This window comes from Physella acuta, unplaced genomic scaffold, assembly GCF_028476545.2.
Source record: "Physella acuta isolate Inbredline_101_S28 unplaced genomic scaffold, ASM2847654v3 ptg000991l, whole genome shotgun sequence".
NCBI classification, from domain to species: Eukaryota; Metazoa; Mollusca; class Gastropoda; family Physidae; genus Physella; species Physella acuta.
The window spans coordinates 118,276-131,892 of record NW_026732508.1 but is presented as its reverse complement, the minus strand read 5'-3'; the positions used below and the strand labels follow the sequence as shown (position 1 = coordinate 131,892).

The window sequence follows — 13,617 nt, the reverse complement described above, 5'->3', positions numbered from 1 at the left end:
TTAACGAGTAAAGACACGTTTTTAAAAATTCGTTTTACGTACCTTATGCAGGTTTAAAGGTACAGCTTTATGATGACTTTACGAAAGTTTTATAGGTTGAGTCTGAGAGTTTTTTCGTGTTTCGGTAAAATTTGTAGGTAAAGTTTGTAGGTAAATTTTGTAGGTAAAGTTTGAAGGTAAAGGCTGAGAATTATTTCGTCTGCTGGTAATGTTTACATCCTAGGATAAGTTTACGTCATGTTGATCTAGATGTTGATCCAAATGTTGATCCAAATGTTGATCTAGAAGTTGATCTAAATGTTAATCCAAATGTTGATCTAGAAGTTGATCCAAATGTTGATCCAAATGGTGATTCAAATGTTGATCTAGATGTTGATCCAAATGTTGATCCAAATGTTGATCTAGAACTTGATCCAAATGTTGATCCAAATGTTGATCTACATGTTAAATGTAAGCGTGCTGTCAAGGTTAGGTTTACAGTTGTAAACCGAACATTACGCAGTTAACGTTCATAAGTCCTATTTTGATTGTTTTTGTTTTTCAGATAGAAATAGTTCTTCCACTATGGCGTCATGGTTCATGCTTTGCCTGGTGCTGCCCATGCTTGTGACGCAGACTGAGTCAGTCAAGAACTACGCGTCAGCTTTGGGAAAATCTATTCTGTTCTACGCCGCACAAAGGTAAATTGAAATTAAAATGTTATTTTAAATATTTTTATCACAATATTTTAAAGTGCCGAAGTAGTCTATTAGCTGGATGTCACAAACAAATATCGATGTTTGCCGAACAACCTAACATCGAATGCCGGACAGACACATTTTTGATGCCTGGCAACCATAACGCCGATCTTAATGCTCTTTACTGCGATACTAACAAGTAAATATTAAACAGAAGTTTTATATTGGTGAACACTGAAGATTTGTATAGTGAACGTATCCTCTCATAGCCATAGTCAGGTCTAAAAACAAACTTTCATTAGCGCAATGGAAATCTGTGTACAATTAAGTAGTTTGGTCGAAATTTCCGTTTTTTGCGTACACTGTGAGGTAACTATAATAACTAACGTTGAAAACCAGTTTCTTATATTTCTCCAATGTGTTTTCTCTTGTATCCGCAGGTCAGGTAAACTCCCGGCTAACAACCCCATCCCGTGGAGGGGAGACTCCGCCCTCAACGACTGTGTGGTGGGGGGCTGGTACGACGCTGGGGACCACCTCAAGTTTGGGTCAACTATGGAGTACACGACCACTATTTTACTTTGGTCAATGTACAAGTATGTTCACTCTCTGTTTAACAACAAGTTTCAGTTAACATAGTTAAATGATTTCCGTAGATCCTTGCTATTCTCCGGGTGCGAGGTGTTAGTAAGTAGATGTAGGGGACAGAGTGGTCGGTTCGCTTGACTAATAATTTTAAAATCCAAAGTTTGGACCTCGGCATTTGAGGCTCGTAAGCAGGGGACAGCCACCTATCTAGGTGATCAGGAACCAAGATAAAATAACTGCTGTCTTGCAGATTGTTCTTAGGTGGAGAAAGGCTTTGAATGCAAACTCAGAAAGAAAAACATTCTAAAGTCGGAGTCAGCTTGCCTTATAGCGTGTAGAATGTCCACCTATTTGTGTTGAAGGTAACGCCCATCAATTTACTCTTTGAAAAAGGGGTCATCCGTAAATGACGTCAAGCTTTTTTGACGATTTTTACCCCCCCCCCTCCCCCTCCACTCCGCCACACATCGGCACAAAAGGCCAGACCCCCAGACGTCACACCTCAGCCTACACCCCCCGTCCTCAAAATTGCAGTTGAATTTTTCTAAAAACATCGATATTTTTCAAAAGTTTTGTCTGAACTATACCAACATAGTGTTTTAAACAATTTCTATTACAATTTATTTTAAAAAGTTTTCTAAAACGCGAAATAACGGCTAAAATACGTTTTCTAACATTGTTTTTTTATAATGCAAAAGTGTGACGTCACACCATCTGAACCCCCCTCCACCTCGTCACATACCTCTTCGAGTGTGACGTCATTTATAGATGACCCCGAAAACGAAAGAAAAGTAGATGACTGCAACTGAACATGTAGGTCTACATTTATCGGCTAACCATACATCAACAGTGGCGTCGCTAGGTCGGGTGTCACCCGTTGTGGCAACTTATGGTATCACCTACCCCCCCCCCCCCCCCCCGAAAAAATTATATATATATATATATATATATATATATATATATATATATATATATATATATATATATATATATATATATATATATATACAGCCTATATATATTGTTACGATCCCACGAGATCTTGGCCTGAGTTGGACCTATAGAAGGGAAGAGACCGGTCGCCTATAAACTAAGGAGCGGTAGCGCAAATTGCAGGTGTAGGGTTGACGATACACGTGACCAGACTAAACAGGTCTAGAAGTAGACAGTCAACGAAGCACGTGTTATAATTATATTGTAATTACAGACGTGGTCATCAATGGGGTAGGTGTCGCAGTCACGTATCTTATTGGCCTGGGTGACTGTAGTGGGGGTGCAACAGTTAAGGACTATATAACTGGACGAAGTTTATTAGCAGGGTCTGAGATTTTAATTAGGTACCCCAGAACTGTGGCAACATGCAAATTAGGTTAGCCTGGATGGGGAGGACTAAGAAGGGAGACCGTTGTTTAAGGAGGGGTTTGAGACGGTAAGAAGGAGACTGGAGACACACACACGGATAGCTAGCGTTAGGAGACTCATGTGAGCTGATGACAAGCCACGAGATGTCTGTAGACTTAGATTAGAATGGACCGTTAGGGACAAGTAGTGTAGTCGAATTGAGGACTTTATTATATTCTGGTTGTATATAGTTCTATTTTCTTATTGTGCTCCATGTGGTGGCGGTTAGCGTTGGTTGTTGTATCTTTATGTGGCATTAAATAGTTGAAATAATTGTTAATGGTGTTTATTCATTGTTAGTTTTTGTTCTTGGATTAGGAGAAGGGGTATCGTAACAATATATATATATATATATATATATATATATATATATATATATATATATATATATATATATATATAGATATACATATATATATATATATATATATATATATATATATATATATATATATATATATATATATATATATATGTGCTGAACTTCGTCTGATTTTGGTTTATGTATAGGACAATGAGTAACATTGCGACCAAATACTTTTTTGCAACGTTTGTATTTTCTAGAAGCTCTTTGCCCCTGATGGGTATACTAAATTTGTAATTAAATTACTATAATTGTACATTTTCTATTGCAAAATATACAAAATGTGGTTTCACCCCAATCCACTTTGATGTCAGTCCCTCTCCCCATTAGCTTTTTGTCGAGTGGCGTCAAATTATATTAATCCACCTAGAAAAAGCATTGAGGGGCCTAATTCTAACAGTTATTAATTCAAATGGAAACATCATTGCTTTTGTAGAAAATTATTAAATTATGTGTCACCCCTCTCCCAGTGATCGCTTTAAACTATGCACATATAATACTAACGATGTTTATTTATAGTAGGTAATTAATAAGGCTGGATGTCACATTGTTTTCTCTATCAATAGCAGGTTTAGGTCATGGTGTCACCCCCCCCCCCCCCCAACTATTGTCGTGATTTGTCAACTTGGCTCTTAGAAGACTATCTCTAATTAAGCATTCATTTAACTGGAACGATAATTGTTTTTCTCTATATATTTTTCTATTTTTTGTCTTGTGGTCACCCCCCCCCCAAAAAATGGTGTCATCCAGTGCGGTCCGCGCCCCCGCCCCCCCCCCCCCTCGCGACGCCTTTGTAAAACAATACTATTGTGCAACGAAATTAGCCATATATATTCCACTAAAAGTGATTTAAAAACATGTTTGTTTCGTCACTGATGAATATAGATGGAAGGACAGCTATGTCAAGGCCGGTCAGCTGACCCAGGCCTACGATATGGTCAAGTGGCCACTGGACTATTTCCTCAAGGCCTGGAACTCAACAGCTCATGAGTTTGTCTTCCAGGTGGGCGGCGATGCTGACCACCACTATTGGGGACGTCCAGAGGACATGACCATGGCGAGACCTTGCAAGAAAGCGGACATAGCACATCCGGTACGTACTGCAACATCTGATATATTCTGGAATATTAATTCTGTTCTGCAACATTTGATTTGTTCTGCTAAGTTAAAATTTCAGCAAAAATTTGATCTGTCCTGGAAAGCTATATATATATATATATATATATATATATATATATATATATATATATATATATATATATATATATATATATATATATATATATATATATATATATATATATATATATAAAGCAATATATTTTTATTGATATAAAGAAGTGTATGGGTGTGCGTGTGTGCGTGTGTGTGTTAGTTTGTTTGTCCTTTATGCATTTCTACACATTTTATCCGATCGCCGTGAAACGTTGAGAAATTGTCGAGAATACACATGGGGAGGCTTCCGAGTAATTTTTTTTTTAAATTCGCAGAGTTGTCGCCCCGATAGAGCGCGATTTGTTTCTTCTATATAAACGGTATGGAAAATTAAACGTTAATTGCAGTTCGACATCGTTCATCCGATCGCCATAAAACTGTGGTTAGTTTGTAAGAACACTCAAATGGAGGTTTTTGCAAAAAAAAATCTTAATTTTTATTTCGCAAGGGCGGCGTCCCGAGAGGGTGGGATTTTTCTCGAATTCGGCAGTGTAATAAGGGTTTCTCGAGAGCGCCCTCTACGTCCCTGACACCTGGGCGGTCACTGAAGTGTGTTCTACCTCACTATTACGGTGAGCGTTTAACGTACACTCAAGCCTTTCATGCGGTAGTGTAGGTAAACACGTACCTCGATAAATATAATCCAACGCAGGCGTTGTTTACATTTAAGTAACTCAGTTTTAGAAAACAAGGTCACACGTCTAAGAATACAGGATTGATAACGCATTGGCGAAACCCTTCTTATATATTCCGTCAAAATTTCTTCTACCCCCGAGTCAACGTGAGGGGACGGGCACGCTAGTATGTTATAAAAGATCACAGGTATGGTGTGTTTAAGATTCGAAAAGTTCTATAATACTAGGAAAGGTAAGGATGATTGTTCTTTTGTCCCTGAAAATTTAATACGTTCTGGGACATGGGATATATTCTGGAATTTTTAATTAGTTCTTGAAACTTTAAGTTCTGAAACTATTTGATGCGTTTTAAATTCTTGAACATTCTATACGTTTTTGAACTTTTGATAATGTCTGGAGAAAAAAAGTCTCAAATGGTCCTAGGCGCTTTGACCACAGGTGCTTTGATCATGGGGGGTTTGACCATAGGGAATTTGACCATAGGGGGTTTGACCACAGCACCTTTCAAATGTTAAATTAGATCTGCAATTTTGTGTTTTTTGAAAACCTAGGTAAAAAAGTAATTCTATAAATATTTGAAAGGTTCGGGAAAATTTAATAAGTAGAAGAAAAATGTATTTAGTTCAAGTTCATGTGATTAACTGTTAAACATTAGTCGTTTATCTTTAAAATTTATGCAAATCATGTAGCAATCGTGAAGTTAAAAAAAAACATTCGGTTTATTTTTAAACGTAGTTTCATAACATGCCGTAAATAAAATACATGTGTAAGAAAGTTTCATACAATTACTGGAGAAAGTTTTGTTTTCTCTGCAGAGAAGTGACATAGAGGGAGGGACAGCCGCTGCTCTGGCTGTTGGGTCACTGGTGTTCAAGGACAAGGGAGATACAGCCTACAGCACACAGCTGTTAACAGCCGCTGAGAGTTTGTACAAGTTTGCTAACGATCATAAGTAAGTGCAATAATCACGTTAATAGTATTTAAAGAATAAAACAAATACCTTTTTTTAAAAAAAAAAGAAAATAAGTTTATTTTATATATTCCTTTCTTTAGTACTTTAGTACCTTTTTAAAAAAAAAAGAAAATAAGTTTATCTATATATATAATTCTCTTCTGGGAGCCGTTAGAAAACAAGCTGCAAGCGCGCCTTACAGTCCCCTCTCCTCTTCTCTATCGCTACCACCCCCACCCTCCACCCTCTCACATGGTCTGGTGAGCTGTGGTTCACGCTGTTTACATTTTACAATCATAGAGACGGGTTTGGTGACGGCTATTAGGGGCAGATAATTTAGTTTGAAACGATTTTAAACTTAGAGGAGGTAACTAAGAGGAGGCTGCTTTCACGTTAGGGGGGGGGGGGGGGGGGGGGGTTAGTGTTTTTAAGCAAATATTTTCAGTGGCAGCATTGATACTGTCGAATTCACAAATTATAAATTACTGAAAAGTAGAAAAAAAAACAACTAAATAGCGGTGTATGATACGCAGCGGGTCGGCTCGTTTTATATATTCCTTTCTTTAGTACTTATAAAAGTTTATATTATAAATGTTTTTATATTTGTTTTATTATTTTTTTAGTAAATAGTTTTAAAAACACAACAATACAGGCCTCGACTAAAAATTATTTGCTTTGAAAACCGATCAGTAGCTTAGTCTGTGGTCGACGCCGAGTTAAAATGTCACTCATCCTTGATTTTTTTTTTACCGTTTACGGCAAACTGGTACCAGCATTCTATTATTGAACTAGCTTGCCCGTCTGACGATATATACAAGAAGGGTTTCGTCAATGAGTTTACCAATCCTATAGAATGGCTCTTTCGGGAACCCCTGATTACATTACCGCAGGGGCGCCGCCTAAAACTTACGTAAGAATCATGGTGCTCACAGGATAACCCAGTGCGCCAGACAGCACCCTCCCGGTACGCGGGCGGACGCCTTGATCCAATTTAGTGAACGACTCTAACACCCCAACTTATCCAGTCTATCACACTGATTAAGATGAACGTTGTCACCATAGCGGTCACGGGAAAGCATTGGGGTGCCAAATCACAGGATGCCGTTATTGAATTTTTTTTCATCAAAGAAACCCTCTCGGGAGTATTCTCATCAACACTCCAAAGTTTCATGGAACTCGGATCAAGGGCGTCAAACCACATCCTAATTTTATTTTTCATAAACCGTATAAACGCTCGGGTGTTTCGATCTAGACAGATAGACAGACAGACAGAGGAAGTGAGTTAAATAAAAGCTTGTAAAAACAAACTCTTAATGATATTGTATTTAATTTTTAAAACCTTTTCATACAAAGTAATCTTTTTAAAGCTAAATAGATAGCTAAATAGTCGGTGTGTGTGTGTGTGTGTGGTATAAATTAAAACATTTAAATTACATGAAATTAAAATTATTAAAGAAAAGAAAATTTCTCTATTATTAAAACAAAAATTGATTAAAAAACCTCGAGTTTTACACACACAGTTACACTTATTATTATAGATATACACATTACTACTGCTATATTCTTAATGCTCTTAATCAGGGCATTGTATCATGTTCTATTGACTTTGATCACTACCGATTTCCAGGAGCACGGATAGCTACAAGGACGAGATCTGTGAGGCTGGGGTTTGGCTCTACAGGGCCACGGGGAGAGCCCAGTACCTTAACGAGGCCAAGGCCAACGCTGAATCTGGTTACATCTGGGCCTATCAGACGGCGGATAAGAGGCGTGAGTAATGTCCAAAATTAGCCAGAGTAGCGTTTTTGACGGTGTCCAAAGTAAAGTCAGTAGATCGACAATATAGGGTCAGAAGACTTGGTATTTAAAGTAGTGTCAATAGACAGTTTCAGAGTAGAGTCAGTCGATGGTGTCCCCGGTGGAGTTAGTAAAAGGTTTTAACAGCAGAATATCCAATATAGGGTTATAGACAATGAATAAAGTGGGATTCTTAGCCCAATCTCCATTTTCCGTAGAAAACACAAAGAAACAAAATTCCTACCTCCAGACATTATGTTCTGACAAGAGACAAGTTTAATTAAGTCAATCCCAAGTGACATTATATATAATTGACCGAGGTGTTTTTCCTTATAGCAGTGATACTTGAAACATAACTAGACAAATAATCCAAGATATCAAGTATACATATGACAAAACGTATAGTAGAACAAAGTATTTGACACTAACACACATTGCGTTTCGACTACCTACACTAATAAAGCGGGAGTGATCTCCCCTAAACTTTCTCGAATATTCTTATATAACTCGGAATATAGACTTGATTTTTCATTACTTAGACTTTTGACAATAGAATAGAATCTCGTAGAAAAAAGAATTGCGTACCAAGCGAACGCCAAAATAAAATGTGCATAATAGTGCGCAATATTATTAGTACTTTATAAATTTACATGCGCTCTTTGAGAAATCGGAAATAGCGTTAATTAGTACTTCCGGTCAACGGAAATTATTCAAAATTTAATAGAATGTAGAGAATTAGATCTTTTACTTACATGTGAAATTTCATTTATCTATCTGAAATAGTACTCAAGTTATAGGCTTTTGAAAAATTCAAAGTAGGAAAAGTACCACTTCCGGTTATCGGTAATCGCTCAAAAGTTGATACGGATCTACGATTTTGATAAAATACTTATATATGAAATTTCATCAACCTAGCTTTAACGGCACTCAAGTTATCGTGTTTACACAGACAGACAGACACACACACACACACAGACACATAGACATACGGACAAGATTGCAAAATTATGTTTTTCCGTATCAGTGAGGTGTAAAACGTCGAGATTTGTAAAAAATCTCGATTAGTTTTTTTTGCACGATTACAATACTTTGTCTATACTTCGTATGTACGAGAAAGTAAAAACGTATATAGAAACAATACCCACCAGATTATGCAACATAGTTGCCATTTTACAACATGTCCATGGCCATGGCTGTGTAATCCCACCAATACGCCACTTTTACGTTAAAACTACCCCAACATATCTACATGGATGATAAAGAGAAGAGTTGGAGAAGAATGTTTCATCATTCATCCATCTATACATGTTTGTTGTAGTTTCACTATGTGCTAGTGTTCCAATGTTTCTATATACTAGCCATCGGTACCCGTTACACGTAAATTATAGATCTTTATTTTTTTTAAATTGTTATGCTTGTTTGAGAAATATATTTTAGAAATTAGTTATTGGCAAATACGCAATGTGCGTTATTACAAGTTTATCGATATTAGTGAAATAGCGAAGATATAACTAAATAGCTAAATATCTGACACATTTAACATAACATAAGCTAGCAATAAGGGGACGGAGTGGTCTAGCGAGTGAAGTAGAGTTCACTTGTTTCTGTGACCTCGGCATATGAAGAGATAGTGTGGTCAGAACTATGCCCAGCCGCCTTTACTTTCCCTAACGTGAGTTAGGTGCCCATCAGAGTTGGGCGGACTCAGTGACTGTTTACTGACTTGAACCCGGATTTGATCAATACATTTCTCTAAAAAGTGTCAATAGATTTGTCTATAAATTTATGTTTACCACAATTTATCCACCAGTCGCGTGTCACCAACTGCTGTATGAAGAGACCCACGATACCGTCCAGAGAAATGGTGTAATCGATTACTTCAACGCCTGGTTCCCCGGGGGTAGCATCCACTACACACCATGTGGCCTGGCCTGGGCTATGAAGTGGGGCTCTCTCAGGTAGGTTTAAGGGGGCAGGCTCCGATAATTTTTGTTTTGTTTTATTCGTTAGAAGACAGTTATTCCTTTACAGCTTTATTAAGATACATCCGCATATGCATCTCCACTTTTAAAAATTGGTGGAAAAATCTTGGTAACAATGACAACGGCGGCCATCTTGAAAAATTAACCTCCTTAAAAGCATAACACACAACACGCTCAAAACACATCTTCATAATAATCGTTTCCTGTTCGTGCACAATATACAAGAGGCAGATGAAGTAGAGTTCATACGTTTTATTGTCAATGGTACAAAAAAGGGCTAGTGTGGCCAGCAGTCTGCGCAGTCGCCTTAATCGTGAGTCAGGTACCCATCAGAACACGGTAGAAACAGGGAGTCCTACAGACTCGAACTCAGTATCAAAACTCGAGTCTCTAAACATATAACAAATTTTAAACACATTGCAAATTCTAAACATATTTCACATTCGAGACTAATCACAAATTTAAATGCTCAAAATGTAAAACACGTACCACAAACTAAAAATATTTCACATTCTAAACTCGTCCCAGTTTTAAAAGTCTTAAAGTATAAACAAATATCACATTCTAAACACGTAATCACATTTTAAATACATGTTTAAAAAATATGCCAAACTCTAAACATCTTGTGACCTTAGTCGCCTTGTGTGTTAGGTCTTCTTATTACTAAAGTCATCTTGTGACGAACGTTTTTATTGAAACTAGCTCATCTCAACTTGTTTGTATCCTAGACTAGCCGCCAACTCCGCCTTTGTTGCCCTGTTAGCCGCCGAGGCTGGTATCCAAACAGACCGGTACCGCACCTGGGCAGTCGAGCAGATCAACTACATCCTGGGCGACAACCCTCATGACGGCGGTTGTTATAGTTACCAGATTGGCTACGGCAGCAAGTACCCCCTTCGTCCCCACCATCGGGCCGCCTCCTGTCCAAACAAGCCCGCGCCCTGTGGGTCTGCCGAGGCGACTTCACCAGCCCCTAATCCTCATGTGTTGACGGGTGCTTTAGTAGGTGGCCCCGCAGAGCATGATGACTATGTTGACGTCAGAACCGACTACGTGCTGAATGAGGTTGCCATAGATTACAATTCGGGATTCACTGGGGCCTTGGCTGGAATTGTTCACTTACAGAACACAAACCACATGCCCACCACACACAACAAATGTCCCTGTAACAACTAGACTGCACACACAACACATGTCCCTGTAAAAACTAAACTACCCACAAAACTATTGTTGGTGTAACGACTAGATCACATAGTTAAATATTGTCCGTGCACTCAGATACATCACACGCTCACTAATGCAAAAACACACACACAAACTCCACACATAAATCACATGCTCACCACACACAGCAGATATTCATGTAACAACTATAACAGACACACACAAATACCAACACACAGACAGACGGACATATAACCTCCACACAAAAACATGCCCACCACACACAACAATTGTGAAGTAATAAAAAATGTCTCAGAAAGACAAAACGCAAACATACCAAAATTCTAATTAAAACTATTTTACTAATTAAAGTATCATATCCTCCACTCAACGTTCTATCACATTCACTAATTAAAGTTTCTTCAGTATTGTTTCTTTAATGTAGTGCAATTAATTCATGGTATTGTTTAGTTTAAAACTAATATTTTAATGATTTTTAAATACAATTCTTCTTTAAACAAACATTATCATCTTTTGTTTTGATTTAATAAATTTCTGGTAAAAAAGATAGTCCCGAATAATACGAAGCCATTTACATTTATTGCAAGTATTCATTAAAGCTGAATAACTCAAAGATATTTGGAAAAAAAAATCGACCTATAATATACTTGGTTTATTGTGATCATCGTGCATCTAGTATAAGAAGAATGGTAATATGGAGAAAGGGCTAAACTAGCTTAAAGTCCAGACAATGAAGAAAAAGACAGCGATAAAGTGTGAGTGGATCAAGATGGCATAGAAGACCAAAGTCCTAAATGGACCGTAACGCAGCATGGATGGTTGCATGGGTGTGTTGCATTATCAGATCACACCACACCACTGAAAATTAAAATTGATCCAAAAGTTTCTATTGTTTGAGTATTTAAACTCTGAAAAAAATTAATAAAATGTCACATTGTGTATACATCTTGATTTATACAAATTTCACAGTGTATAGACTGTAGACTGCTATTGACCTACCCAGCTGTGATGGTGAGTTCTTCTTTGAAAGGAGAGACTAGTTCAGTCCATAACTTTATTCATAGTAATTAAATATCCACAGTTTAAATCAGAACTTGATATAAAAACATAAGGACATATCATAAATAAAACTGGATACACTAAAGCAAACCTTCATTCATTCTCACAATCAACGAAAGAAGTTTCCCCCGTGCATTCATCGTAGGTGGCCTCCCGAAATGATACCAGAAAAATGCACAATAGGAAAAATGCGAAGAAATAGAAAAATGCGCAAATACAAACTAATTATACTAATACATTTAAATTTGTCATTTTTCGCGCATATATTTTTATATTATGCTACAGTACAGTCACTCTTCGTTCAAGTCTAAAAAGGCTCGATTTTAGAAAAAATAAATCGGGAGTGACCTCCCCTAAACTTTTTCGAATATTCGTATATAAAACAAGGGATGGCAACTCGGGATATAGACATTGTTTTAAATCTATTTTTAATTACTTGCACATTTTAAAATTGAATAAAATCTCGTAGAAGGATTGCAGACCAAGTGAACGCCAAAAAAATGTGTATAATAGTGCGGAAAATTATTAGTACTAAAAAATTCACATGAGTTTTTTTAGAAATCGGAAATAACCTAAATTACTTCTTCCGGTCAAGGGAAATTACTCTTAATTGGATAGAAGGCAGCTTATTAGGTCTTTTAATTACATGTGAAATTTAATATATCCATCTGAAATAGTTCTCAAGTAATAGGCTTTTGAAAATTTGAAAGTAGAAAAAGTTCCACTTCCGTTTATCGGAAATCGCTAAAAGTTAATACGGATCTAGAAATTTAATGTAATTTATATAAAACTCAATCTACCTAGCTAAAACGGTATTCAAGTTATCGAATTTACAGACACACAGACAGACACAACTACACACACAGACATACGGACAAAATTGCAAAGTCCAGTTTTTCCGACTCGATAACGAATAAAACGCCAATATTTGGATATATCTGGATTTATAATTTTTGCCCGATTAAAATAAGTCCTCTATACTTCGGATGTGATGAAGGACTGAGGTGCTAAACGGTGAAAACTGTCAAAATTGAATGTGATTTTTGTGCACGATTAATATACTTTCTCTATAGGCCCTACTCTGTATACGAGAAAGTAAAAATGTCCGAGCGCACTTTTTTGTATGCAGTTTTCCGTTGCGTATCTTTCTGTCCACTCTCCCGATACTGATCTACAAATTTGATATAATACTTATGTATGAAATTTCACCTACCTAGCTGTAAGGGCACTCACGTTATCGTGTTTACAGACAGACAGACAGACAGACACACACACATATACACACATATACACACAGACATACCGGAAAGATTGCAAAACTATGTTTTTCCGACTCAGAAGGTGTAAAACTTCGAGATATGCAAAAATCTCGATTTTTGTTTGTTTGCATGAGTACCAGTCTTTCTCTACCACAGAACCCAACATTAAAATTTTGTCTCTAGCAAAAAAACATGTTTTCTCTTCCATTATATATATTTTTCCTCTAGATAGCCACTCTAAGTTAATAACTTAAAATAAGACACATTATTTCTGTCTCAAGATAACCCATCACATTAAAGGTATTTGCGAATTTAATCACCAACACAATTGTTCTGAAGCGGCCAGGAATGACTTGCATTAACTGTAAGTACATGGTGCACGACTTAAACAACTCGTGCAAATAACGGTGATGGTACATCCATGAACTTCATGAACAAGAACGTAGCTGTAATTAGGGTTTTAGATCGCGAGATAAGAAAAAGTCAAATGTCTCAAACAGGTA

The 13,617-nt window shown here is 37.0% G+C and overlaps 1 protein-coding gene across 1 annotated transcript; it reads left to right on the top strand.

Annotated features, from left to right (window-relative positions):
- Nucleotides 1-11,253, top strand: LOC131954356 (endoglucanase E-4-like). The gene is made up of 8 exons (XM_059317976.1): nt 1-59; nt 545-680; nt 1,118-1,273; nt 3,916-4,123; nt 5,696-5,832; nt 7,460-7,602; nt 9,440-9,587; nt 10,340-11,253. Exons 2-8 carry the CDS (start codon nt 565-567, stop codon nt 10,785-10,787), a joined length of 1,356 nt encoding a protein of 451 aa, XP_059173959.1. The 5' UTR covers nt 1-59; nt 545-564; the 3' UTR covers nt 10,788-11,253.
- The last annotated feature ends 2,364 nt before the right edge of the window (nt 11,254-13,617 follow it).